General features: G+C 32.2%; 4 protein-coding genes and 1 non-coding gene across 7 annotated transcripts; 1 reads left to right on the plus strand and 4 right to left on the minus strand.

Moving 5' to 3' along the window:
* Positions 1-4,868: 4,868 nt before the first annotated feature.
* Positions 4,869-9,506, plus strand: LOC133778453 (uncharacterized). The gene is made up of 3 exons (XM_062218388.1): positions 4,869-5,222; positions 5,577-5,723; positions 6,287-9,506. The coding sequence occupies exon 3, from the start codon at positions 6,356-6,358 to the stop codon at positions 9,350-9,352; it is 2,997 nt and encodes a 998-aa protein (XP_062074372.1). The 5' UTR covers positions 4,869-5,222; positions 5,577-5,723; positions 6,287-6,355; the 3' UTR covers positions 9,353-9,506.
* A 1,212-nt stretch (positions 9,507-10,718) lies between these two features.
* TRNAT-UGU (transfer RNA threonine (anticodon UGU)) lies at positions 10,719-10,790 on the minus strand. The gene has a single exon. It is a non-coding gene; the product is annotated as a tRNA-Thr (tRNA).
* A 180-nt stretch (positions 10,791-10,970) lies between these two features.
* Positions 10,971-13,430, minus strand: LOC133778455 (ubiquitin-conjugating enzyme E2 5-like). Its single transcript, XM_062218390.1, has 6 exons — positions 13,265-13,430; positions 13,068-13,147; positions 12,604-12,718; positions 12,414-12,466; positions 12,167-12,295; positions 10,971-11,330 (listed from the first exon to the last, which is right to left on the minus strand). Exons 1-6 carry the CDS (start codon positions 13,306-13,308, stop codon positions 11,188-11,190), a joined length of 564 nt encoding a protein of 187 aa, XP_062074374.1. The 5' UTR covers positions 13,309-13,430; the 3' UTR covers positions 10,971-11,187.
* Positions 13,431-14,707: 1,277 nt separating this feature from the next.
* Positions 14,708-18,136, minus strand: LOC133778454 (AT-rich interactive domain-containing protein 2). Its single transcript, XM_062218389.1, has 2 exons — positions 16,815-18,136; positions 14,708-15,868 (listed from the first exon to the last, which is right to left on the minus strand). The coding sequence occupies exons 1-2, from the start codon at positions 17,850-17,852 to the stop codon at positions 14,993-14,995; spliced, it is 1,914 nt and encodes a 637-aa protein (XP_062074373.1). The 5' UTR covers positions 17,853-18,136; the 3' UTR covers positions 14,708-14,992.
* A 3,539-nt stretch (positions 18,137-21,675) lies between these two features.
* On the minus strand, positions 21,676-24,550 carry LOC133778456 (probable E3 ubiquitin-protein ligase RHB1A). 3 transcript variants are annotated; one of them, XM_062218392.1, is made up of 6 exons: positions 24,390-24,529; positions 23,565-23,666; positions 23,310-23,438; positions 22,737-23,166; positions 22,430-22,539; positions 21,676-22,329 (listed from the first exon to the last, which is right to left on the minus strand). In XM_062218392.1, the coding sequence occupies exons 3-6, from the start codon at positions 23,373-23,375 to the stop codon at positions 22,297-22,299; spliced, it is 639 nt and encodes a 212-aa protein (XP_062074376.1). In that variant the 5' UTR covers positions 23,376-23,438; positions 23,565-23,666; positions 24,390-24,529; the 3' UTR covers positions 21,676-22,296. The 3 variants fall into 3 exon arrangements, with proteins under 3 accessions (XP_062074376.1, XP_062074377.1, XP_062074375.1); XM_062218393.1 differs by having other exon boundaries at positions 23,565-23,657; positions 24,390-24,517; XM_062218391.1 differs by lacking the exon at positions 23,565-23,666 and having other exon boundaries at positions 24,390-24,550.
* Positions 24,551-25,437: the final 887 nt, after the last annotated feature.

Below are 25,437 nucleotides of genomic sequence, written 5' to 3' on the forward strand. Positions count from 1 at the left end.
TTTACCCTAAATTATTACCACTACCGTATCGTGCTCCTTAAATTTTTCAGGCCGTTAAAAATTCTCCCCGAAATATTCACAGTAATGTAAAGGACTTCCGTTAACTTTCAACACATGTGGCTAACAGAAGGCTGACATGACTGTTTATATGCTGATGTGTCTTGGCCATGTCAGCGCCATGTGTGTAATTTTAAAATTAAAAAATCTATAATCATATTAAAAATTAGTGAATTAAACACTAAAAAATAGAATTAATAAATTAAACCATTTTTTATACATTAAAAAAAATAAAAACCATATTTAAAAACAATAAAATTACACACATGGCGCTGACATGGCCAAGACACATCAGCATGTAATGAGCCATGTCAGCATTCTGTGTTGAAATTTAACGGAAGTCATTCTTAACATTACTGTGAATATTTCGGGGGGAATTTTTAACGGTCTGAAAAATTTAGGGAGCACGATACGGTAGTGGTAATAGTTCGGGGGTAAAAAACCTAAATAACCTATATATATTAAGAATATTATTATTTTATTTTGTAAGTACTTTTCACAAGAAAGTGAATATAAGTAACTAGCAGTCGAAAAACCTTTGAACACAAAAATCCATAAATTACTAATGTGTCATTTTCAGGAAGGAAAAAAACATGGTTAAAGAGTCGTCCTAAATATTCACATCAAATTCCCATGATGAAAGTCTTTTTTTGGGAGAAAATAGGTTACAAGGTTGGTAGCATTTTCTAATGTGGGCAAAGGCTTTACTTTAGTAGGTTTTTTTTTTTTTAAAAAAAGAAAAGTTTATTATAAATAATAAAGGGAGTCTTTTAAATTTTTTATTCCTCTATTTTTTTTCTTTTATATTTTTCCTGATTTCCCTCTTCCAGATTCTCTTTCCTGATTTTCTCAAATATAGTTTGTTTTGATATTAATATATACAATAACTTCATAAATATTATTGTCCTCGTAATTTTTATCAGACAATGGAGTAATGTAGTGACACCGATATATGTTGGTACAATTTTTTAAATTGAAATTTGAAATCAATTAAGAGACATTGAATGATAAACTTTGGTCATCAATTTATGTCTCAACACCCACCAAAAATAATTTGAAAGTAATACAACAACATCGTCCATAATATGCTTAATTTTTGGCATGAAAAGAGATTAGTCAACTAATAAATTGACCACTGCACTATTACTAATATTCCACTCTCAATTTAAATTTGAAAATCAAATATGACTCAATGAATCTATAAAGGGTACCCATTACCCATATATGTTTTAAGTTTGCTGATTTTATGGGTCAAAGACTCCAAGTGCCCAAATTTAATAAATTTGTTAATTGTATTGCTTTTGTAAGAAAAGTTGCTTTGTAAATTGACCCAAAAGTTAGTGAGTGGAACTTTTTAGGATGCTTTTGGTATTAGTATTGGTTTAATTAGATCATGAATATTGTTATGTGACATCTTAAGGTGTCTAATATCATATAAAATAGTATTTTATAATTGATTAGCGATACTCTATAATACTTATTAAATTTAAATATGTGAGACTCGATATTAAATTGCACCAACAATAATACATCACTTCTTTGTAGTGTTGGACACCACTGATACACCCTTAGCAATTCTATTATATCATTAGTCTTAATATAAAGCAAACTCTATTCATATAATAAATTAATAAACTCACTTACTACAGCATGGTTTTGTTTTGTTTATTTATTTTATTAATTAATGATTTTTTCAAAGAAATAAGACCCTTGCTTAGGCCAAAACCAACTCAAAGCAATATTTTAACTAGTGACTGTCATGTCTACTTAATTTTTTAATGACTTTCATTTGAAATTTTTTGAAATCTAATCAGTCAAACAATGAGTAAAAAATTAATTTGAAACACTAACCCTTATTGTGCAAGTATAAGATAAAGTGGCCCCTGGCCTTAGTGATTAGACATTCATAAATATATTTGAATTATAGAACTGTTAAAGTTGATGCTTACTCTAGTAATAGTAATAAAAAAAAAAGCCAAAATAATCAATTTGAAATTAAAAAACAAAGACTATAAACCTTATTTTAGTTGCATGAGTCTCAAATGAATGTAACTTTAATATATAGTAGCATTAGCATAGTCCCCTCCCTGCCCTAGCTTATGTTTATTTATTTATTTTAATTAATAACAGCCAAAGAAACCTAGGCAGCTTCTTCATTATGGGCCTCATTATGAGTAGTGAGTGAGAGCTATGCATTTATCTGAATAAAACCTACACTTTCCAGGTGTAATCCAGTCCATTTTTGGTGCCAAAATATATATATATATATTTATAAGCAATGTATATGGCTCATGTTTTAGTCATACACCAACAGAATCAATCACATAGAAAATTTGGTGGGTTTTTTGAATCTTTTGGGATATTAATGATTTGTTTAGACAAAATTAAAAAAAAGGAAGAAAAGAGTTCAAAAGGGTTTAAATTATTGTTATTATTATTATTATTTTTTAAAAGTGGTGTCTAGTGAATTGGTTGTGTTGCTTAAAAGAGGACAAGTGTGTTTTACTTTGAGTTGAGTTTGATTGGATAAACTTATGATGGTGATGGGTTTGGTGAGTTAACACTATCCCATGTCCCATGTCCTATGACCCACCACATCTTTTGGATAGAAACCAATAACCATGCAACTTGCAAGATTGACAAAAGAAAATGGACCCATTGAGTAGACATTTCAAACCATTTGTTTTTCATAACAAATTTGTAAATGTAAAACCACAACAATAATTTATAGTATGATAATGTGTTGATATGATAAGCCTTTTGTCCTTACACTAGCTACCAAACACTAGAAGGGTTTTATTTTTATTTTTATCTTTATTTATATATATTTGTTTATGTCATTCATGTAATGTACTCTTAAGTTGTCCATAATTCTGTGGGGCAATAAATTGTTGGTAGCTATGGATATTGTACTCAACTCAATTCCAAACTTTTGAAAATAAATAAATAAATAATTAAATCTTCATCTTCCTCTACCCTTCTCTATTTGATGCACCCAAGTGTCAAAAATCTAAGCCATTGAATGAATGGAGAAATTATGTGCATCAATGGATCATAGCTCTCCATTTGTGTATGGTTCCCACATGGAGGCATGTGCTCATTAGTGCTAACAAAATAGTGTTTTGGACTGATGTTGAAAGAGCCAAATCCAAATACCATTTTAAGTCAACTTAACAGTCTTTTGGTAGATAGAGAAGTTTAAATATGTAATATAAAAATATATATTGTGTGATTCATTGTTTCATTAAATCATCCTATATTTATATTTATATTTATATGTATATGTCGCTACATCAATGGTTAATTGTTTAGAAAGAGATGAAATGTATTGTGTGAACACATTGATAGAAATTGGTCTAGCGGTGTGTATGCTTAAATGAAAACCAATGACTTTTTATTGGTTATTGTGTTGAAATAGCCTTCCATAAGTCCCCCAAGAAAATATAATTATAATTTATAAGCAAACAAAAAACATAATATATTTATATCTAAAAAAAAAGAGAATATTAGTACATGTCTATTTCATGGGACAATTGAATGATTGGTACATTGTGTTTTCCACACTCAATCAATACCAAATTTGAATTGAGGCTTTGCTTAGTCACTTTATTATTTATTATATAGAAAAACAAAAATTTGTACACATTCAAGTTGCATATTGTGAATAAGCATTGGCTGTGTATTAAGTAACTAAAAAGTTTATTTAGACATTTATGTCAGTATATTTTAAAACAGTAAATTTTAATAAATATTATTGACTAAAGTGATCTGCCGCATCATTTTATAATATCTAGGAACACATATAATTACTTATATATATTGTAAAATAAATATATCCAAATTATCATGACTATAGAGTACAAAAGAGATGGGAGGAAAACAACTTTTTCTACTATCAAAGCCCCCTAAAAAAGTTCAACTTTTTAACAAAAGGAAGTTGAATGAAAGCATTATGGTATGCAAAAGAACCTACAAGGTTACATATATAGATTGGTCTATATATATATATATAGCTAGTAGGTAAAAATAATTAATAATAATAACAAAAAAAGACGTGCATATGAGCTATCAAGTCAAACAATTATTACCACTAATACTATAAAATGTAGGTAAGATTCTAAGTATCCATTCCATACACTCACACATATAAGATAATGTTAGCAAAGAAAGAGTATCACATTCACATCCTTTATTTCAACTAAGCAATAGATATTTCATTGTTGAAAATATTATTATGACATGTGTTTGAGCAATTTCGATTCTTTACAATTGTGGTAGAGTTCAATTTTGATTCATTTTATGTTTTTAAACTTTTACATTTTACTACATGTACATTTTGTTTCCTTTAAGAATAATTGATAGTGGTTTCAGTAATAAAATGTGTGGAAATAATATAAAAAAAGCTAAATTGTTACATTATATATATAACACATCTTATATTTTTATTGTTAAATGTAGCATATACTATACTTGTTACCAAATTTATCATACGCATGCACAACTATTATTGCTAAATTTAGCTTCTTTTTTCATAAATTTGGTTTGATTGAATTGACTTTTCACACGACAGTTTACAAATTTTTTTTTCTTGTGAAGCAACAATAAATTGCATTTAAACATTACACATTTTGAATCGAAGGCCATAAATCGTCGTACTGTACATAGCTTGACTAGGTTTGTATAACAACAAACAGAAGGGTTTGTAAAACACCCACAGCAAAGGGCAGCGGAGAGAGAGAGAGATAGAGCAAAATCCAAAAAAAGTTTTGATTTTTATTTTTAAAAAGAGTGAAAATCCAGAAGCCGAAACACAGTGATTGATTTTACTCAGTGAGAAATTCATAGCAATAAAAGGAGGGTATGACTGGGTGGGGGGGCAATGGAGCCTACCAACCATACTTGGTCAGATCCGTTGTGTTGGGCCCAGTGTATATTTTTTCTCCTCCTCCAAATGTGTTCCTTCCTCTTCAGACCAAAACTCAGTCTCTCTCAGACATATTATGACTTTTGAAGAGTGAGAAAGTTCGAGACTTTGAAAGAGAGAGAGTGGTGGGATTCATTTAGTTTAGTAATAGTCATAGAAAGGAGTGAGCTTAACAGCTCGAGGATCTGAAAGAAAGCTTCACTCTTTAAAATATTTTTATCATATTTCTTTTTTAAAAAAGGTAAGCTTTTTTTTTTCCTTTCATTTTTGGTGTTCATTCTTTTACAATTTAATCTTTTTTCACATTGGATAACTCCGACACCCCTTTTCTGAAAATGGGTTTTTTACCTTTTGGGGGAGGGAATATATATTATATATGTATAAATATTTTTCCCTTCTTTCTTATATCTCTTTTAGAATAAGACTTGATTTTCTACACTTGAATTAGATAGTGAGAGTCTGAGACTAAAGTGTCTATCTTTGTCAACTTTTTATTTTGTCCTGGTGAAAAATCTTGACCCTTTGGGTTGAAGACATTTCTCCTTTCTCTATTCGTGTCTTTTTTTTGAATTAATTTTCTTATCCTTGTATGTAGGTTTGGCGTTTACTTCATTTGACTTAGAATAGATAGCACTTAGAAGAAGATTTGGGTTGCCCAGAATTCAAATTTTAAGAACTGGGTTGTTTGATTTGAAGCCTGAAGATGAGTTCTGTTGATGCCATGGTTGAGATTTGAAGCCCAGTAAGTATTCAGATCTGAATTATAATTGAAATACTATTCTATTATGTTTGTTTCTGTGATGTGGGGTGGGGCCTCTATTCGATGCTTATTTATATATTAAGGAGATGCCTTTTAGATCTATTATGGCTCAAAGTTCATGCTTTCCATGTCTTTGCAATTTATTTTTCTCCATTTGTGTTTAGATAACTAGTACATATTTCATTTTAGTTAATATGAATAATACAAGCTAAATATTTGAAGCTTTCGATTACTGCCTTCTCCACCCATATTAGGCATTTAACATGGATATTCATTTTTTCTTTTATATTTGTTGAGTTTTTGGCCATTTATTTGAGTGTTCCTGAAGCATATGGGAATATCATAAGCAGCCAGCTTTTGGTACTTGTTGTTTGTATCCCATTTTTCAAGCATGCTTTGTTCTTTTACTGTAGATGTATGCGAAGTGTTTGTCCTATTTCTCAAGTATTGACCATTGAAATCAGCTACATGAATATGAGCACTAACTTCTTTGTACAGGGTCTTATAGTTATGTTACTTACTCAAGATTATTTTCCCTTTTTCAGAGGAGTTCTTGGTAGCTGGAGATTGTGTATAGAATTTGGTAGGTGAAGGAATTAGATAAATTTGTATAGATGGATCTGGGTGAAGATAGCGGCAGGATTGGCTCGGTACCAGCCACCACATCAAGAAATATGTCATCATCATCCTCGCAATTCTTTTCAGCTAACCAGTCACCCTTCTTTTCTCCTAGATTGTCTTCATGTCAATTATCTGAATCAACAAGGTCAGATGCTCAATGTGATGGTATTCTTTTAACTGCTGATCCCCTTAGTTCAAGCTCTGGAATTCCAGACCCCGAAACTCTAGCAAATGTTGGGTATCTGTTGTCAGACGTGTCACCAGCTCCAGCTGCTTGTAGTTCTAGTAGTTTTCAGAAGTTTGATAGAATATCTTCGTCCACTGGTATCTCTAATACAGCAGCCTCTAGTTACAGCAATGCGCATGACAACGGTCATTCTGGGCACAGAGAAAGACTGAAAAAGTATGGGAGGCACTATGGAGTTTCATCTACGCCAGGGCCAGTTTCGCTCTCCTTTAACAGAATGAGAAGCTATGATATCTTCATAGGTTTTCATGGACGCAAACCTTCTTTGATGAGATTTGTTAATTGGCTTCAGGCAGAGTTGGAGGTTCAAGGGTTGAGTTGCTTTCTCTCTGATAGAGCTCGCCTTAAAAGCTCTCATAAACATGGAGTTGTTGAGAGGGCTATGGATGTTTCTTCTTTTGGAGTGGTTATCATCACAAACAAGTCATTCAGAAATCCATATACTATCGAGGAGCTGCAATTCTTTGCAGACAAAAAGAACTTGGTCCCAATTTTTTTTGATCTAAATCCTAATGATTGTCTGGTCAGGGATATAGTTGAGAAGAGAGGAGAGTTGTGGGAGAAGCATGGAGGAGAGTTATGGGTTCTGTATGGAGGTTTGGAGAAAGAATGGACAGAAGCTGTTCATGGCCTTTCTCGGGTTGATGAGTGGAAGCTCGAAGCTCAAGATGGTAATTGGAGAGACTGTATATTGAAGGCTGTCACATTGTTAGCAATGAAACTAGGGAGACGAAGTGTTGTAGAGCGGTTATCAAAGTGGCGAGAGAAAGTGGAGAAAGAAGAGTTCCCTTTTCCTCGAAATGAAAATTTCATTGGTAGGAAGAAAGAACTATCTGAGTTGGAATTTATTCTTTTTGGTGATGTAACTGGAGATTCAGAACGAGATTACTTTGAGCTCAAGGCTAGGCCTAGGAGGAAAAACTTGACGATTGGGTGGGGTAAGAGCAGTACATTTGACGAAAGGCGAAGGGAGCGACAACTCGAGAGTAGAAGGAAGGGGAAAGAGCCTGTTGTGTGGAAGGAATCAGAAAAGGAGATTGAGATGCAAGGCACTGATGCTCCTCAAAAACCGCACCTGCCCAGGTCGAAAAGTAGTGGAAAGTACCCAAGGAGAAAAAGATCGACAAAGATTCTTTATGGGAAAGGGATTGCTTGTGTGTCAGGAGATGCAGGCATTGGCAAGACAGAGCTACTTCTTGAATTTGCTTACAGATATCACCAGAGATACAAGATGGTGTTATGGGTGGGAGGTGAGAGCAGGTACATTAGGCAAAACTATTTGAATCTCTGGTCATTTTTAGAAGTTGATGTGGGGCTTGAAAATTGCACAGAGAAAAGCAGAATTAGAAGTTTTGAAGAGCAGGAAGAGGCGGCAGTGTCAAGAATCCGGAAAGAACTTATGAGGAACATTCCATTTTTGATTGTGATTGATAACTTGGAAAGTGAAAAGGATTGGTGGGATCACAAATTGGTAATGGATCTTCTTCCTCGCTTTGGTGGAGAGACTCACATAATAATATCGACACGCCTTTCTCGGGTGATAAATTTGGAACCTTTGAAACTCTCATACTTGTCTGGCGTTGAAGCAATGGTGCTGATGCAAGGAGCTGTGAAAGACTATTCTATTAGAGAAATTGATGTTCTAAGGCTTATTGAGGAGAAAGTAGGCAGGTCAACGTTGGGGCTGGCAATTGTTGGTGCAATATTATCAGAGCTCCCAATAACTCCTAGCAGATTACTGGAGACCACTAACAGAATGCCCTTGAAGGACTTTTCTTGGAGCGGTAGAGAAGCTCATCCTTTGAGGCGAAGCTCCTTTCTTTTGCAACTTTTTGAGGTGTGTTTTTCAATATTCGATCATGCAGATGGACCAAGGAGCTTGGCTACCAGAATGATCCAGGCAAGTGGTTGGTTTGCACCTTGCGCAATTCCAGCATCCCTGTTGGCCCAAGCTGCAAATAAAATCCCCGAAAAGCATAGGAGAACCCTGCTATGGAGAAAACTGTTGCACTCTTTAACATGTGGCCTTGCTTCATCATACACTAAAAGATCAGAAGCAGAAGCTTCGTCCATGTTGATAAGGTTCAACATTGCAAGAAGCAGTACCAAGCAAGGTTGCATACATGTCAACGAGCTCATCAAACTATACGCCAGAAAAAGAGCAGTAACAGGCGCTCCACAAGCTATGGTTCAAGCTGTAATCAGCCGTGGTTCGATAACTAAACACCCTGAACATATATGGGCAGCGTGTTTCCTCTTATTTGGATTCGGCCGTGACCCTGTGGTTGTCGATCTCAAGGTGTCGGACTTGTTGTACCTTGTCAAAGAAGTGGTATTGCCTCTCGCCATTCGAACTTTCTTCATGTTCTCTCGTTGCAGCGCTGCACTTGAGCTCCTGCGCCTATGCACTAGCGCCTTGGAAGCAGCCGAGCAAGCTTTTGTTGCCCCGGTTGAGAAGTGGTTGGATAAATCACTTTGTTGGAGGCCAATCCAAACTAATGCTCAGTTAAATCCATGCCTTTGGCAGGAGCTGGCACTTTCAAGAGCCATAGTGTTAGAAACTAGAGCCAAACTAATGCTAAGAGGAGGACAGTTTGATATTAGTGATGATCTGATTAGGAAGACTATCTTTATTAGAAATTCAGTCTGTGGTGAAGATCACCCAACCACCATATCTGCTCGAGAAACTCTTGGCAAAATCACAAGGCTCCTTGCTAATGTTCAAATTCATACTTCACTATAGATTCCAATAGTTCTTTTTTTTTCCTTTTTTTGCAACCAAAATTTTACTCAAAAATCATACAAATGTCTCAAATAAAACTATTGAATATACCAGTTTTCAGAGGGGTTTATAATTATTTTTTCAATGCCATTCTTCTCTGAAAGAGATTTTTTCATCTTTATGAGTTATTTTTTGTTCTTTTTTTCCTTCTTTAATCTCATTTTATTGCCTTAAAAAGCATAAGCATAATCTTGTAGAATTATAAAGTGTTATCATTTTGAATAATTGATAAGAAAATCAATTTGTACTTTATTTTTTAACAATTTCTTTTACATCCAATGTACTTTTTTTTTTAGAATTTTGGTATATACAGAGTGTATGTGTAAGTAGATGTTTATTAGATTTTTTATATTAGAATTATTGTAATAATTTTTTTTTAAAATGTATTTTGAAAATTCAACTCCAGACTTAAAATAAAAACATGGCAGAGATTATAAAAAAGTTTAGTAAGGCTTAGCTTGATTGAAAATTACTCTACCTTTTTAGTTAGTGATAATTTGATATTTAAAAGTTTTTTGTCAAAATTAATTATTTTTTAAAGTTATTTTGTACTCTAACTTACTTTTAATAATTTTTTGTAAAGTAATTTTTTATAATTTAGATAATTAATCGAAAAATTTAGACAACTAATTGAATTTTAAACAGAGATTATTTTACAAAAAAAATATATATAAAAAATAAACCAAATTATAAAATCACTTGAAAAAAATATTAATTTCACACATTGTATTTAAAATAATTTTAGATTTTTTTTTGGTTGATTGCTTATATACTAAGTGAAAAAATTGAATATAACAACACAATTTTTTAAGCAGAATAATTTTATTTTTATTCTAAATTGTTAGTTTGATAAATTATTTTATTAAAATTGAGTTTAGGATTCTATTTTAATAATTTTACAAAATATAAAATCTAAAAAATAATTTGTCAAAATAAATAATTTAACAGATAACGAGACAAAATAAATGTAGAAAAAAATTACAAACCCATATATTTTTTTTTTTTTCATTATTTCACAGAGCATTTTACCAAATCTTTATATCATACAAGATCATCATCATCTTCTAAATTTATGACTCCTCGTACCAAAACAGGCTGATATTTATTTTGTGATATACTGCACAAAAAATTATTGCATCTCATCTCACTGCTGATAATAAGTAAGAGAAATAAAATCCTGACACGTGTATAGTTGAAAATGAAATACAAAGTCAAACCTTACGGCTGAGCAGTGATTTTTTCTTTTCAATGATAACTGCTGTTCTTACTTTCTTGTCCAAATAACGACAAAAGTCACAAAATGTTAAAATATAATTAAAAATAAAATTGCCCTCACGCAGGATCGAACTACGGACCTTCAGTTTACAAGACTGACGCTCTACCACTGAGCTATAAGGGCTTCTTGTTAAGGATTACCTATATATATTATATATATTAACAAAAGTAAATTAACCTGAATTGAAACTTCATATTTTTTCCAATTAATTGAAAATCTTTTTAGTAATGTGAAAAGGAGATTTAACTTGGTTTGAGTTTGAGTTCTTGTGTGAGAAATGGGTGCAAAGCAAAAGAGAAAAAATAACATGTATAACAGTAGCCAGTAGGTGAGTTATTTCAAACTCATAAATATAACTGTCATTAATTTACAGAAAAAAGACAAATTCCCAAGTGGGGCATTCATATTTTTGCTTAATTCTCTAGTTTTTTTTTTTGGTTTTATTTTCCAGTAGGAGAATATGATAATAATGTACAGACACACTGTAAAAAAAATTCTAAATTGAACATTTGTATTGCCACTAAGGATCAGCTTTTCCAACCACTGCATCATCATCATCACTAGATGCATATTCATCTTCACTCAGATCATCTTCCTCATCACTAGATTTCTCCTCCTCCACAGCTCCTATGTCTTGAGCCTTTGCATATTTCTCACAATATTCTGTTTTTATCAAGTATTGACACAGATGTTATTTACAGCTTCAGAAAGAAAAGTTCTGATATTTGAAGCCAAACCAAAAACCAGACAAGTATTGAACCATTTGGGTTTGATCTATTCTACTACACATGAAAAATTATACTCAGCTAATTCGAATACATATGGGCATACACATTGGTTTTGGTATTTAGGATGTTTATGAATTGTGTTTGTTAAGGTAAGAACCAACTAATAAGAAGAAATAGTTTTGCATTCTTAATCCACATGTTGATAGCCTAATATAGTGCTAATGATTCTATATTCTATATTCTAGATTTCAAAAAACATACATAATTTCTATTGATATGATTAGATGAATAAAGCACAAAACGTTAAGCTCTAATTTGAAAATTTCTAAGTGATGACTGCCCATGACATTGGTCATTGTGAAAAAGGCAACTCTATAAGAAAACAAGTTAGTCAAATTAGAAATAAAGCCAATTTTTGCAACAATGAACAAGCAAAGATGGCTTGATCCTATAAGGCAGAGCAGATTCAGACTACAAAAAACTTGTATTTTAGTAAGTTATTATGAGGTTCAAAACTTTCAAATTTTAACACTAGAGTAGCTCAAACACCATGGGAAATATAACAGATCATCAAATGAATAAGACAGTGACAATGTCAAGTCATATGATGCCACACTGCATGTCTTGCACAACAAAAGTGTTAAGAAAACAATCTAAAAAGACATACAACAATGCGGCTGTGAGTGAAAATTGGAATAGAAGAAAGTTGCTTGTATGCTAAGTGAAAATTAGGCAGAATTAAAGGTCACAAAAGCTTGAAAAAGATTGTACCTTTAACTCTTTGATCATAAGCAGCACGATCACGCATCATAAGGGCAGCAGCTTCTCCATTCAATGGATCAGATGGATTTGGATACAAAAGGAGCTGAGGAAGAAATACTTCAAACACATTGACCAGGTCTGAAACAAAATCAGAAAGGCAAAACATAAAAAAATATCAGTAGCAACATATCATAAAGCCTCCTAATAAACCAAAAAAGAAAATTCAAAACACAGCAGGGAATTCAAAATAGCCTACCAAACATGGGGCTCCAAGTCTGGTTGATGACATCTAAACAAACTGAGCCAGACCTGGAATTCAAATGACACCGAAGTAGCCAAACATGAAAGTATGGAGTTCATATTAGAAATAGAATCATGCACAAAAATTACTCCATTTAAAAAGTTAGAAAAGCAAAATGGTGAATGTTAAACACCCATGAACATACATTTCATCAACATTTGGATGGTAGATTTTGTTGACAAAGCCAACGGAAGGAGATTTATAAGGATATGCATCTGGCAACTCCACCTTAATCCTCCACACACCTTTCTCATAAGGACCTGAACAGGTCCATTTAAGAAGGAGAAGGTGTAAAAAAACTTAGACATTCAAATTCTAAAATATTACAAACCAAACCCAGCTCTGAACACGATCATAATAGTTGATCTATTTAGTGCTGAAGTGTTAGCTAAAAGAAGGTAGAGTGTGAGCTACAACGTTTTTCACATATTAAGTTCTGATAAAAATAATAACAAGATTTAAAAAGCAGATACAAAACATATAGAGAGATATCCAGATACAAATGAACAAAACCCAGAAAGGAAACATCAAAATAAGCTGAAATTTACAGAAACAAAGAGAAAAATCATAAGAAAGCGATGAAAATTAGAGATGGGTATGGATGATTACTCTCTTTAGGACCATGAAAATCAACAAAGAACTCTTGCATTCCATCGTTGATCATCTCAACCTTGTAATCACTCATCATCCTAATTTTGAACCGCCCAAACATCAATAACAATAATAATAAAAAAAAAATACAAAAACAAGTCACAAGAATCCCAAAAAAACTAAATAATTTTGATTAAATAAGATTTTTTATTTACAGTTTCATCAAATCCATCTCCCTGCGTTTGCTTGGAGAAGACATCTCTACTGTTTCTTTGTTATGATGAAAGGAAGAAGCTTGAAGCTCTCAAGAATAAAAAAGCTGGAATTGAACACAGTGCAAAGTTGAACTATTTATATATAGCCGGCTTCCCACAACTTAATTGAGCTATATATTTTTTTTCTACAACGTTAAACTTCTTTTTAACGTTATAAAAAGAAATAAATGAAAAAATAAAATAAAAAATTAATTTGAAGATATGAGTTAATAATAAGTATTTATAATATTTTTTTAACTCACGCAACCATTTGAGACAAATAAAAAATTGTTCCTTTAAAAAAAAAATTAAAAATTCAACAACAATAATAATAATAATAATAAAGAGTGGTGCATAGTTATTAATAAAAACACTTCATCCACATTGATCAAATTCTTCATGGATTTAAAGGCTAGTTTATCCTCTTAATAAAAAAAATTAATTATATGTACAGAGTACAACATATATATAAATGGTGTGTGAGTTAGGTATGATTTTAGTTATTTTGCAAAGGCAGGAAATACATGCACTTTTGTTTAGGTTTAAAACCTATTATTTATTATGGCACCATCCAATAATATTTTGAAAATTATTATATAAATTGTTCATAGTTATATAAATAAATCAGTAAATAAGTTTTTTTTTTTTTTTTTGTGTTTTTAGTTACAAAAGCACAAGGGCCAAACAATTTTCCACATGATGCGTCCAAGTCAATACACCATAGTTGAAGCTAAAAAAAGAGTCTTTGATAGAACATTGGTCATTTCTCCATTATTGGGGGGCTTTTGAGAACCAATGATATCATATCAAATGGAATGTTCTCATCTCCATTATCCATCATTTTAGATACAAACAAATCATGTTATATAGCATTTGGTTATTTTGATATGAACTTAAGGAGAGGAAGGTGTTATCTTTTTACAAGAAAGGTTAGGGTATAGTCATAGAGAGTATGTGGTTGAGAAAGAATCTTAGTCATCACTCATCACCGAAAATTAAAAGCTAAAAGCTATGAGTGAGTATTATGCATTAGCAAACATTGAAGCCAGCTCACAAAAGCCCACTTGCGTCTCATGATTTTCACCTCATCCCCATCTACTACTACAGATGGTTACATCTTATCTATACAGGAGTGGATGATAACCTCTGCTGCATTTAACTGATAGCAACTCTGTGTCTTCAAAGTTTGAAAATTGATAGTCCATCCACATGAGAGAGAGAGAGAGAGAGATGACAAAAACAACAGACAAAAATTACACCTTTGTTTGAAACATGGTGTTGAATATTTTGCAAACACTGGCGCCCTCGTACATTTTTCTGACAGAAGAAATGAACAAAAGGAAAAAGTAACTCAAACGACTATGCGTATAATCCTACTTTCTTCTTTTTATCTAACAACATGGGTCATGTCCAAAGTAATAATGAAAATTGGTATCAGACAGTGTATTTACTTGTGCAGCTCAATCTAAGCAATTTGTATGGCTTTCTAAAAATAAGATTTTTATGCCAAACAAATTTTGATGAGCGCCCATCATGTGAATTCTCCATAACACATTCTACATATTCTATAATCTGGGGTCTACAAGAAAATAAACCAGGCCTGCATCAAACACCTAGGGACACAGCCTCAAAATTTGCATCAACATAATAAGAAGTTGACAAAGAAAGTTGTTCCTCACTGCATTTTATCTAATCCAAATCAGTACATTGCCTATTCAGGATACATGGCAGTAACTTGGACCCTGAAACATTAACTGCATTGTTACCAAAGCAATCGCCTATCGTTCCAAATTCAGTTTCGTCATCATCACTATCGATCTTTATTGGAGTTACACGATTCTGATAACTTCTCTTCTGGACAAGGAACACGTTGAAGTAGTAGCTCACCCGCTGTTCTCTTGTCTTCCTGATTAACCACCTGGTTTTCTTCTCCCAAAAGTGCATACCTGACCTTACTATATCCTTGAATTTCTTTTCCTCTTCAGTTGTCCACTGAAGAGAAATTTCCTCACCCATACGATCAAATTTCCAACGATAAAACACCAAACCAAGCTCGCGTTTAAGCTTCATCCTTGCCTCCGCAATGTGAAATCTTACACATTCAACAGATCCTGGAAGACGACAGTTACAGAGTTCTGGTCTTCCCTTCCCAATAGTATCAGTAGTTTCCATGGAGACTTCTCCAGATTCCAATGGCCAGACCCTTGTTCCTAACCATTTGGAATCACTCTCAATAACCACACCAGTCCATTCGGGAATATTAGCTTGAAAGAGGGGTCCAACAGAAACTTGTTTCTGTATGGATTCATCCTCTGAAGGGTAAACTTCTTTAACCAAAACTGGTAAATCATCAACTACAGATGCTTCCTCCTTAGGTTCACTTTCCAACTCCACTTTATGAGGACTTATCAATTTAGTTGGACTGGATGAACATGGCCTGCAACAAGGGCAACTACGAGATTTCACTACACTTGAAGCCCTTGTGCTGCATCTTGACCTGTCCGAAGAAGGGCGATTGACTGCTTTGTTATCCTCATACATTGAGGGGTGCATCTTTAGTTTCTTCTGCAAATGAAACCAGGATCTGTTATGAAATTGCACAGTTAAAGAAAACCCAAGTTGCAGACTTCAGATTCCAGCCCCTAAATTGTTGAGAAGCCATTTACTCCAGCTTTCAGAATAACTAACTGTCACAATCACTGGCTATTGCTTTAACAGCTAGGGAATAAGGAACTATAAATATATACTATATATATCTTCAAATCACCAGGAAATGAGACATTACATGTATGAAACTAAGACATACCTCAGTGCTCTCAATCATTTTTAACTTGATTTCTCTACTTGTTTATTCCTCAAGAAAAACACTGTAATTTTATATTATAAGGATGAATGAAGGATTGAAGGGGGTTAACTTAAGAAGGTTTAAAGACAAGGTTATAAATTTAGCCTAACCGATTTTTTTTCATTTGCCCATTCTCTCCAGATAAAAGCAATAGTTACCAGTAAAAAACCCTTTGTAAATTTAACAGATATCAGCTATATTTTTTTTCACCTAGAGAAATGAGACCAAAAAAAAAAACACTAAAAACTAATAAAGGAAAAAAAAATTCTGCTGATAAAGACTTCTACTTGAATAAATAAGATAGTTGAGATGATACGCTACTGATCATTTTGTTGATATAAAACTGATATTGAAATGCAGGAGTTTTTGCTAGGCACATTAGTAAACATTTAATTTCACTACCAATAGAGACTGCCCTCATACCTACATTGGATCCTAATTTCATTCAGAGTCCATAAAAGGGTTGAAATAAACTCTAGGCTGATCAAGTGAGAAATGCAAGCAACAAACCATGACCATTGTACTCCAGAATGCAAGAAAGCACACTTACACAAATTTAAGGTGCCATCCCGTGAAACTCAGCCGTTGGCCGTGGCCTGACAGCAAAAGCAGAACACATGGGAAACACAAAATGGATATACATACAGATATTATATAAAACTTTACCTGCAATAGAGATTCTTCATTGTTGGAATCAAGGTGCCTTCTTTGTAACAAAACTTCTCTTGCCCTCATTGCCTGGACCCATAACTCTTTCTCCCCATGCTCCATTAACTTAGATGGCCCTGCTATAATTCCGATAGAAGGATCACCCGAGTGCTTTGCCATCTCAGTCAGCCAATTCAGCAGTCCTGACAAAGATTCTCTCTTTCTCTTATTGGAGGCCTTTTCTTTCATATTAACAATGAAGTTCAAAATAAGATCATCATCATCTTTATGATCTAGATCATCATCTTTATGATCTTTATGATCTAGATCATCATCTTTATGATCTTCATTAACAACTTTTTCATCTTCAATAACAACTTTTTCGTCGTGATCTCTTTTACATTGTATGGTATCTGACAAACACAACTTTCTCTCGTTGCAGTCACCGCCATTTTGGGAGTCAAATTTCAATTTATCTAGTCTACCATCTTTACTACCCTCCCAGTCAAACCTGTCTGAGAACAAATCTCTAAACTCTGACTCTAACTCCAAAGACAACAACCGAAAGTTCCCATTTTCCGAGGTCTGATCCTTAAACCTCTTGTCTCCAAGCCATTTTTCTAACTCACTCAAATACTTGAAATAAACCAATTTTACAGCAGCAGTAGCACCGACACCCAAACCCAATTCCTTGGCAACCATAGCCCACAAACGTTTCTCCGAGACAGAGTCAAAACCCCCTTTGTCTCTAACAAGCCAAAACAGTTTGAGTAAATCCACAGGCGCTTTACTGTAATCAACCACAGCCGGAACAGGCCTAAAGACACCTTTTTTACTAATTGCCTTAAGAAAAACCGCTAATACCTTATCAAACAAGCGTCTAACCTCATGACCAACACCATCACCACCATCATCAGAGCCATTCCCAACAACGGCGGCGGCGACGGTGGAGCCACCACCTTCTTCCCCGCAAAGAAAATCGTTACCCTGATGAGCTCCGATATTTTCCACGGAATCTAAAGCAGACCCATTTGCTAACATCGACCATCCTGCCATGAACGATGTCGAAAAAGGCAGGCAAGTTCTACCTTGAGAGATCGACGGTTCAAAAAACAGAAAACGAGCGAAACAGATATTAACAGAATGAGGTAGATATGATCTGAAGAACGGAGGGAGAGGTGACCCTTTCGCCGTCGCCGGAGATTGTGACGGTTTCTCAGTTCATTCCATTTCTGGGTTTGAATTGAAAACGACAACGAGACAGAGCTCAGAAATGGGACAATGCCCCAAAACCTACATAACAGTATGTTTGGGTAGAGCTTTTTAGGCACTTAACCTTGCAAACATCATTAAGACACAAATAATCATTATTCTTAATAAATAATTAATAATACGATGCAAGGTTATATAAATAGAAAATAAAAATAATAGGATGATAGTGGTAAATTTATTGCTATATATTTAAGATAACTAATGGAGTTTTTTTTCTTCATTTTTTTGTAAATATTATTCAATTAATTCTGTTTTGTAATTAAAATAAAATGTTATTTTAAAAATTTTGTTACATTAATAATTTAAATAATTAAGGTGTCAATTATATTTATCATCGAGTTTATTTCCAATTAATAAAGTTTTTTTTTAAAGGAAATAGATCACTTATTAAAGGCTTTTATTAAATTAGAAATTTTATTATCGGATAAGAGAATGCAAAAAATTATGATTGATACATACTAAAAATATATATATAATCTTATTAATTGTAATCTTATTAACACTACATTGTGTATTTTTATGATCTTATTAATTGTTATTAGCGTTAGATTGTGTACTTTTATGATTGAATTGAATAACATTTTTTCTAAGAAAAAAAATTATACTTAAATTAGAAGTTCTATCACAATTGATCGGATAAAAAAATGCACACCAAATGAAAACAAGAATATTTACTCTATTAGCATATTTCATATATCATTAATTAAGTCAAATTAAGTATATAAAAAGAAAATTTGAGAAGAAAATAAACTCAAATAAGCAATGTGGTAACTTTTAAAATAAAATGTTATTTTAAAATTTTTGTTAAATTAATAATTTAAAAAATTAAGGTGCAAATTATATTTATCGTCGAATTTATTTCCAATTAATAAAGTTTCATTTTAAAGGAAATAGATCACTTATTAAAGATTCTTGTTAAATTAGGAATTTTATTATCGGATAAGAAAATGCAAAAAATTATGATTGATACATACTAAAAATATGTATAATCTTATTAATTGTAATCTTATTAACACTACATTGTGTATTTTTATGATCTTATTAATTGTCATTAGTGTTAGATTGTGTACTTTTATGATCGAGTTGAATAACATTTTTTCTAAGAAAAAAAATTATATTTAAATTGGAAGTTCTATCACAATTGATCGGATAAGAAAATGTACACCAAATGAAAACAAGAATATTTACTCTATTAGCATATTTCATATATCATTAATTAAGTCAAATTAAGTATATAAGAAGAAAATTTGAGAAGAAATAAACTCAAATAAGCAATGTGGTAACTTTTCTCTTCCATCAACTAGATTTATATTTAGAAGTGAAAGTGGAACACCATACTTATGCAATGTTTTCAACATATATTATATATTGGCAAAATCTATTTTCTAATTTGAAATTATATAATCCATTTAATATATATATTTATATTGCATTAGTTTTAAGAATGATTTGATTCATACAATTTTTTTCCTTACTTTATTTTTAAATAAATTCGATATTAAATTATAAAATTAATTTTCATACATTTAATAAAAAAATTATATCCACATATAGTTATATATTATAAATTAAAAGCTAAATAGGAAATTTTACCTCTGAACTATAGCTTTTGTAAAGTTTTGCCCCTAATTTTTTTTAATGGTAAAAATCATTTCTAAACTATAACAACTATTATAAATGTGCCTCTTATATTATATTTCCTTAATTTTTTTAAACAATGTAATACTAATGTTGTGCTAATATGACGGAACTCAGTAATCCTGACAGGTAAATACATATATAAATAGTGATATAATGACAAATTTTGATAATATATATCTCTATTCTTAGAACTAATATTTGTATGTTCAGTATTAATAAATTCGATTTCGACTAATTTTAGTTAGTTAAATAAATTATCGTAATATAACTATGCACATGACATGTGATTACATAGTAAACTACTTAAAAAATGAATAAAATATAACAAAAGATGCATGTTTATAATAATTTTCATAATTCCGGAGCATTTTGGCCACAAAAAATAGTTTAAGGACAAAACTTTATAAGAACGATAATTAAGGAGAAAAATTGTTATTTGTCCTAAATTAAAACAATAGTAATACATTTGTTGAAAAAAAAAACACAATAGTAATACACACCCAAAATAAGTAGTTTTTATTTATTTTTTACAATTGTAATTTTTTTTTAATTCGCCAATAAAATAATTTATTTTTAAAAATTTATATGATAATATTTACGAATGATGTTCACTTGATTGATATCTTATTTTGATTGATATCGTATTTTTTAGTACATGTTTCAAATGACTAGTTTGGTCTAATACCTTAATATTTTTTATTAAATTATCCAAAACTCATAATAATATATGTTATTAAAGTTTGTTAATTTATTTTATATTTGCACAAAATGTATACAATTTTAAAAAATTATATATAAATAAAATACAAATTGAATTTGATAGGTTCTTTCAACACAAAAATACATACATTTTCATAATTTTAATATATTGAGAATTAGATTAAATCTTAAACTTTTATAATACTCTATCCATTTACACAAACATATATAAGTGAAGAAATATCAAGTGATGTTGTAACACTATAATGAGGCGTCGTATCGCTATTGGTATAATTCAATATCGGATTTCTAATATTTGAATTTAATAAGTATTGTAGGATATCACACACCAATTATAAAGTGTCATCTCGTATAGTGTTGGACACAAGATACTAAAAAACAACTCATTAGTATGAGGTGCCTTGTAGCAATACTATATATACATAACTATTTTTGTTTTTAAAAACAAAAAATAATAAACACTTTTGATACCTTTTATTTTTATTTTTTGTTTAACAATATAAGGGGTTGATATGAAAAATAGAACAAAAAATTGAAAACGGTTTAAAAAAAAATTGAAATCTATTTTCAAAATTTAATAAATTTTAATTAAAATTTAAAAAAATAATAAATAAAAATATAGTTACTAAACAAATTTTTTGTTTAATTGTCAAAATTTTAATTAATTAAATAAAAACCATTTTTTTAAGTGTTACCAAACAACACCATAAAGATTCAATCCTACATGTGCCTAACTAATTAGATTAAGACACATGGTTAATAACAATCATATTTTATGCATGTGTCTTAATCTAATTAGTTAGACACTAATTTAGTACTCCTAAACATTATTGTTATCCATATTGCATTATTGTTATCCCTATGTGTTTTATTGTTTACAGATCAAAATTTCAATAATCACTAATAATATTTTATTGAGAAATGCTAAACACACTTCACTTCAGCACTCCCTTCACTAAATAAATGACATGAATATTCTATTAATGTTTTGTAATATTTTTAAAATATCAAATAATTAAATAATGTCCACATCTCAAGGCATGGAGAAAATAGTGTGTAAAAGAGGGTGCAATAGAAATTTATCTTAGCAATTCTATTTAGTGAAATCTAGAATGATCAGCATATAAATTTCAATGTCATATGAAATCACAAGGTTAAGCATTGAGACATGAAAATGTTTTTCCTTAATAGTTGCTCACTGCACACGAGAGGTAAGGGAGAGAAACCAAAAGAATGAAACAAAAAGTAGAAGAAAAATAAGAACAAGACATTTACATCAATAATCTGAAATACAGCCAATGTACTTTATCATACCAACCTTTCATTTTACAATACACTCATCAAAATCTCTGCCCACCTTCAAAGAACCCACTGTGTAATTCTATATGCCATTTACAGGACCAACTCAAAACAAGAAGTTAAAAAAAAACACTAGTATCCAAGCAGACTCACAAAACACTATACCCATATTATGAGAACAAATATAATGAAAGAAAAAAAAAGAAGATATGGTTTTCAGTTTTCACCTCCTATTTGTTTGAACGACTAAACCTCCCCTTTGGACGATAACTATGACCTAATAGAAAATGAAACCCAAGAATGGCCTCATGCCTTTCTCAAAATTTCACAATTCCTCCTACCCTCCGCAAAACAAAAACAGAGACCCCCCCTTAAAAAAATACCCTACCTTCTTTTGTTGCCTTGTCATTTTTTTTCTGTTTCAAAGTTCAAAAGAAATGAATGCACAGTGAGCTGACCAACAAAACCAATCAAGAACCACGTATGTGGCTGACACTTCTATTTGCATACATATAAAGAAACTGAAAGAACTTGGGGAAAATGAAACTGACTTATATGTTGTTCACTGCTAGGAATCAATAGGAGGATCGAACACCATTTCCTGCATCAGAAAGAAAACAGGTCCTCTTGTGAGCATCATGCATCACACTGGATTTACCATCTTATACATTTACTATTCAAAAGAACATGGTATGGCTAACCTGATCACACACAGGACAGTGCTCACTTCTTTCCATCCATTCCAGGATGCATGCGAGGTGAAAATGATGCTCGCATTTTGTGTTAAGTTTTGGATTCTCTTTGTCATACTCTGCAAAGTAGAAAAGAGAACAGAAAGATGAAAACTGATATTTCTCTGATTAACTAAAATCACACAGATGGAAAGTTAGTGACGACACATCTTGGGGGGGAAAGCTGCAGGAGTGTTGCAATTGAACAATAAGAGAAAGCGCAGAAAAGCTTTTATGGGAAAAGAAATCAGTATGCAGTTTGCACAAAGGAATTTACCCTCCAAACAGATTGGACAACCATCCTCTTCTTCAGCCGTTAAAACAACAGATTCCACTGACTTAGAAAGTTCAACTTCTAAGTCCTTTGCTGTATCGTCAAAAACACTTTGCGCCTTGCAGTCTGAATCCTTCAAGTCTTCACACTTGTTTGAAGGATCCTGTGCATTTCCACCAGATGCTTCTTGGACAGAATCTGAATTTGCTGTCTGTGCCACTGCACCATTCTTATCACCACAAATTTCTTGAGCACCTGGCGGGGAATGAGGGCGTCCAAGAGGCACATCATATGGAACTGGTGCAGGAGGTGGTCTGTAAGTGTCAGGGCTGGATGTATCCAAATTAGTATCCACTAAGAGACCAGTAGAGAGTGTAGAAGTCGGGTTACGATGTGATGACAGAGGCAAATGCTCTTCTGATGTCCTTGGATACTGCAGAAAGATTCAAATTGAATGAACTGATGATAATGGTAATGCATAATCATTTTGAATTGATCAGGAGATCAAATTTGCTGAGCGACACAAACAAGATAAAGAAAGGCAGTCATCTAATCCGAGCAAAGTATTATACTGACATAATAGTATGTAGGTGCACTAGTGAGTTCAGTTTCTTTAGAGGAACAACAGCAACAACCTCCCATTTTCTTTTACTTATCTCTGATGCGCAACTAAAACTTTTGTCACTTGATCATGCAGCATGTCCTCTTCAGCACAAGAAAGAAAAAAATAATTCGAACAAATTAAGTCAAAAAAATCACTAAGATAGGCCAAATGAAACTATATAAAATAAGACAGCATTGAAAAAAATCTGCACTTCTTAGAAGTAAAACCTCAATCAAGTAAGACAGAGCAACACAAAAGCTTCTGCAAATAAACATCAAAGAGTCTTCACTCCCAAAAGTTTATCATATACGAAATAGCACCTGTAAAAACTAAAATTTGACAATATGTACACAAATATAAATATATTGAAAAATATAAATAAATAGTGAATTTAATCTCAATATAATCATTGGTTTCATTGCTGTTTAAACACTAGCAACCAAATCCTATAATCTGAAGCAGCCACAGATACAGAATAGCCAACAAAACTAGTAAATCTGAAACAGCCATTTTGAAGGAAAAGGCAACATGAATTCAATGAACATATTATTATATATATATATATATATATTTAAGTGTGATGCGGATCAAAAGACATAGGGGGCAAATAGATTTTGGTTCAAGAATCGTAAACAAAATCCAAAATCCGGTAAAACCACATTCCCTTAGTATCATAAACTCATCAGTCATCAGCTGAATCAAAGTAATGATAAATTTAATAGCTTCATTTCCAGTACACAATTCAAAAGTAATCAAGTCATGAAATCATAAGCTCTTTCAGGTTAATTCTCACTAGCTCCACACCAACCACTTCACATAAGAACACACATACAACACACACACATAAGTAGTCCTATAAATATAATCTCATACATAGAAATAAACCTCAATACCTAAAAAAAGAAAACCTAAGCAGTGAAAAGCAATAACCAAAATTTTGAAACTCGAAGCGATCAATTCGATTTTCTATATTTTTCATTTCCTCCAAGATAAATCTTATAAAATGAAATTGAAAGAAATAAAGTGAATTGAGGATTGGAGATTTCGGTTACCTGCCGAAGAAAGAGAGAAAAAAATGGAGGAGGAATCGGAATTTGGGAATTTTCAACGAATAGGTGGTGGACTCGTCTGAGTAGGAGGCCTATAAAAGCCTGTTTCTTCTTTTCTATTCTTTTGTTTTCTTTTAAGAGAGAGAAAGTGAGAAAAGAGAGGAAAAAAAAAGAGTTTGATTTAGTGGCAAAATGGACTTTGGCAAATAATAATATCAAATATCAATCAATGAATTGAAACCAATTTTGTCCGGGTTCGTTCCACCCTCCTCGCTGGTTGCTGCACCTTACGGCACGTGGATTATGCACTCAACGAGCCACTCCAATTGGGCTGGGCTGGGCTGATAACCCCAATTCGGCCCACCAAACTTGGTTGGACTAGGCTTTCTCCTATTGAGTTACTGGCCTGGCCCACACAAAAAATAAAGAAAGAAAAAAGTGAAAATTACATTGCCATTTAATTATTTCTATGAAAATTTCAATTTATCAATGTTCACTAGATTTTTCGTCACTGCAAATAAGCATAGAAGCTTAAAGAAAATAAAGACCACACATTGATTTTTATATAGTTCAAGGTATTAATTAGGCATAATCCACGAATCAATTGTATTAACAATGAAGAACTTGCAAAGCTCTAGTTCTTTAGAAATTTAGGCAACATCAGCTCATGCAATAAAGTTAGTATCATTTTACAAGTGATACACTAGTCCTATTTATAGGCGACTGACTGGGTTGTTGCTTATAAATCACAACTAATTATTAGGGGTGAACATTTGATCCGAAAAACTCACAACCCAAAAATTCGTTTTTTGGGAAAACACGTCGGATTCAGATTAAATCCGACCCAAACCCGACAGGAGTCGGATCGGGTTCGGGTTTGAAATTTGTTGAACTCGGGTTCGGGTTCACACCCGAAACCCGAAAAAAAATTATTTACACTGTTTTTTTTTTCAAACTTAGAAAGAACCCTAAGACCCCCGAGATCGACCCTCCCCTTTCTCTCTCTCTCGGCCTGCCTGCCCCCAAGACTGCTGTCACACTTCCGCAGCTG

The sequence above is a fragment of the Humulus lupulus genome, chromosome 5 (assembly GCF_963169125.1).
Source record: "Humulus lupulus chromosome 5, drHumLupu1.1, whole genome shotgun sequence".
NCBI classification, from domain to species: Eukaryota; Viridiplantae; Streptophyta; class Magnoliopsida; order Rosales; family Cannabaceae; genus Humulus; species Humulus lupulus.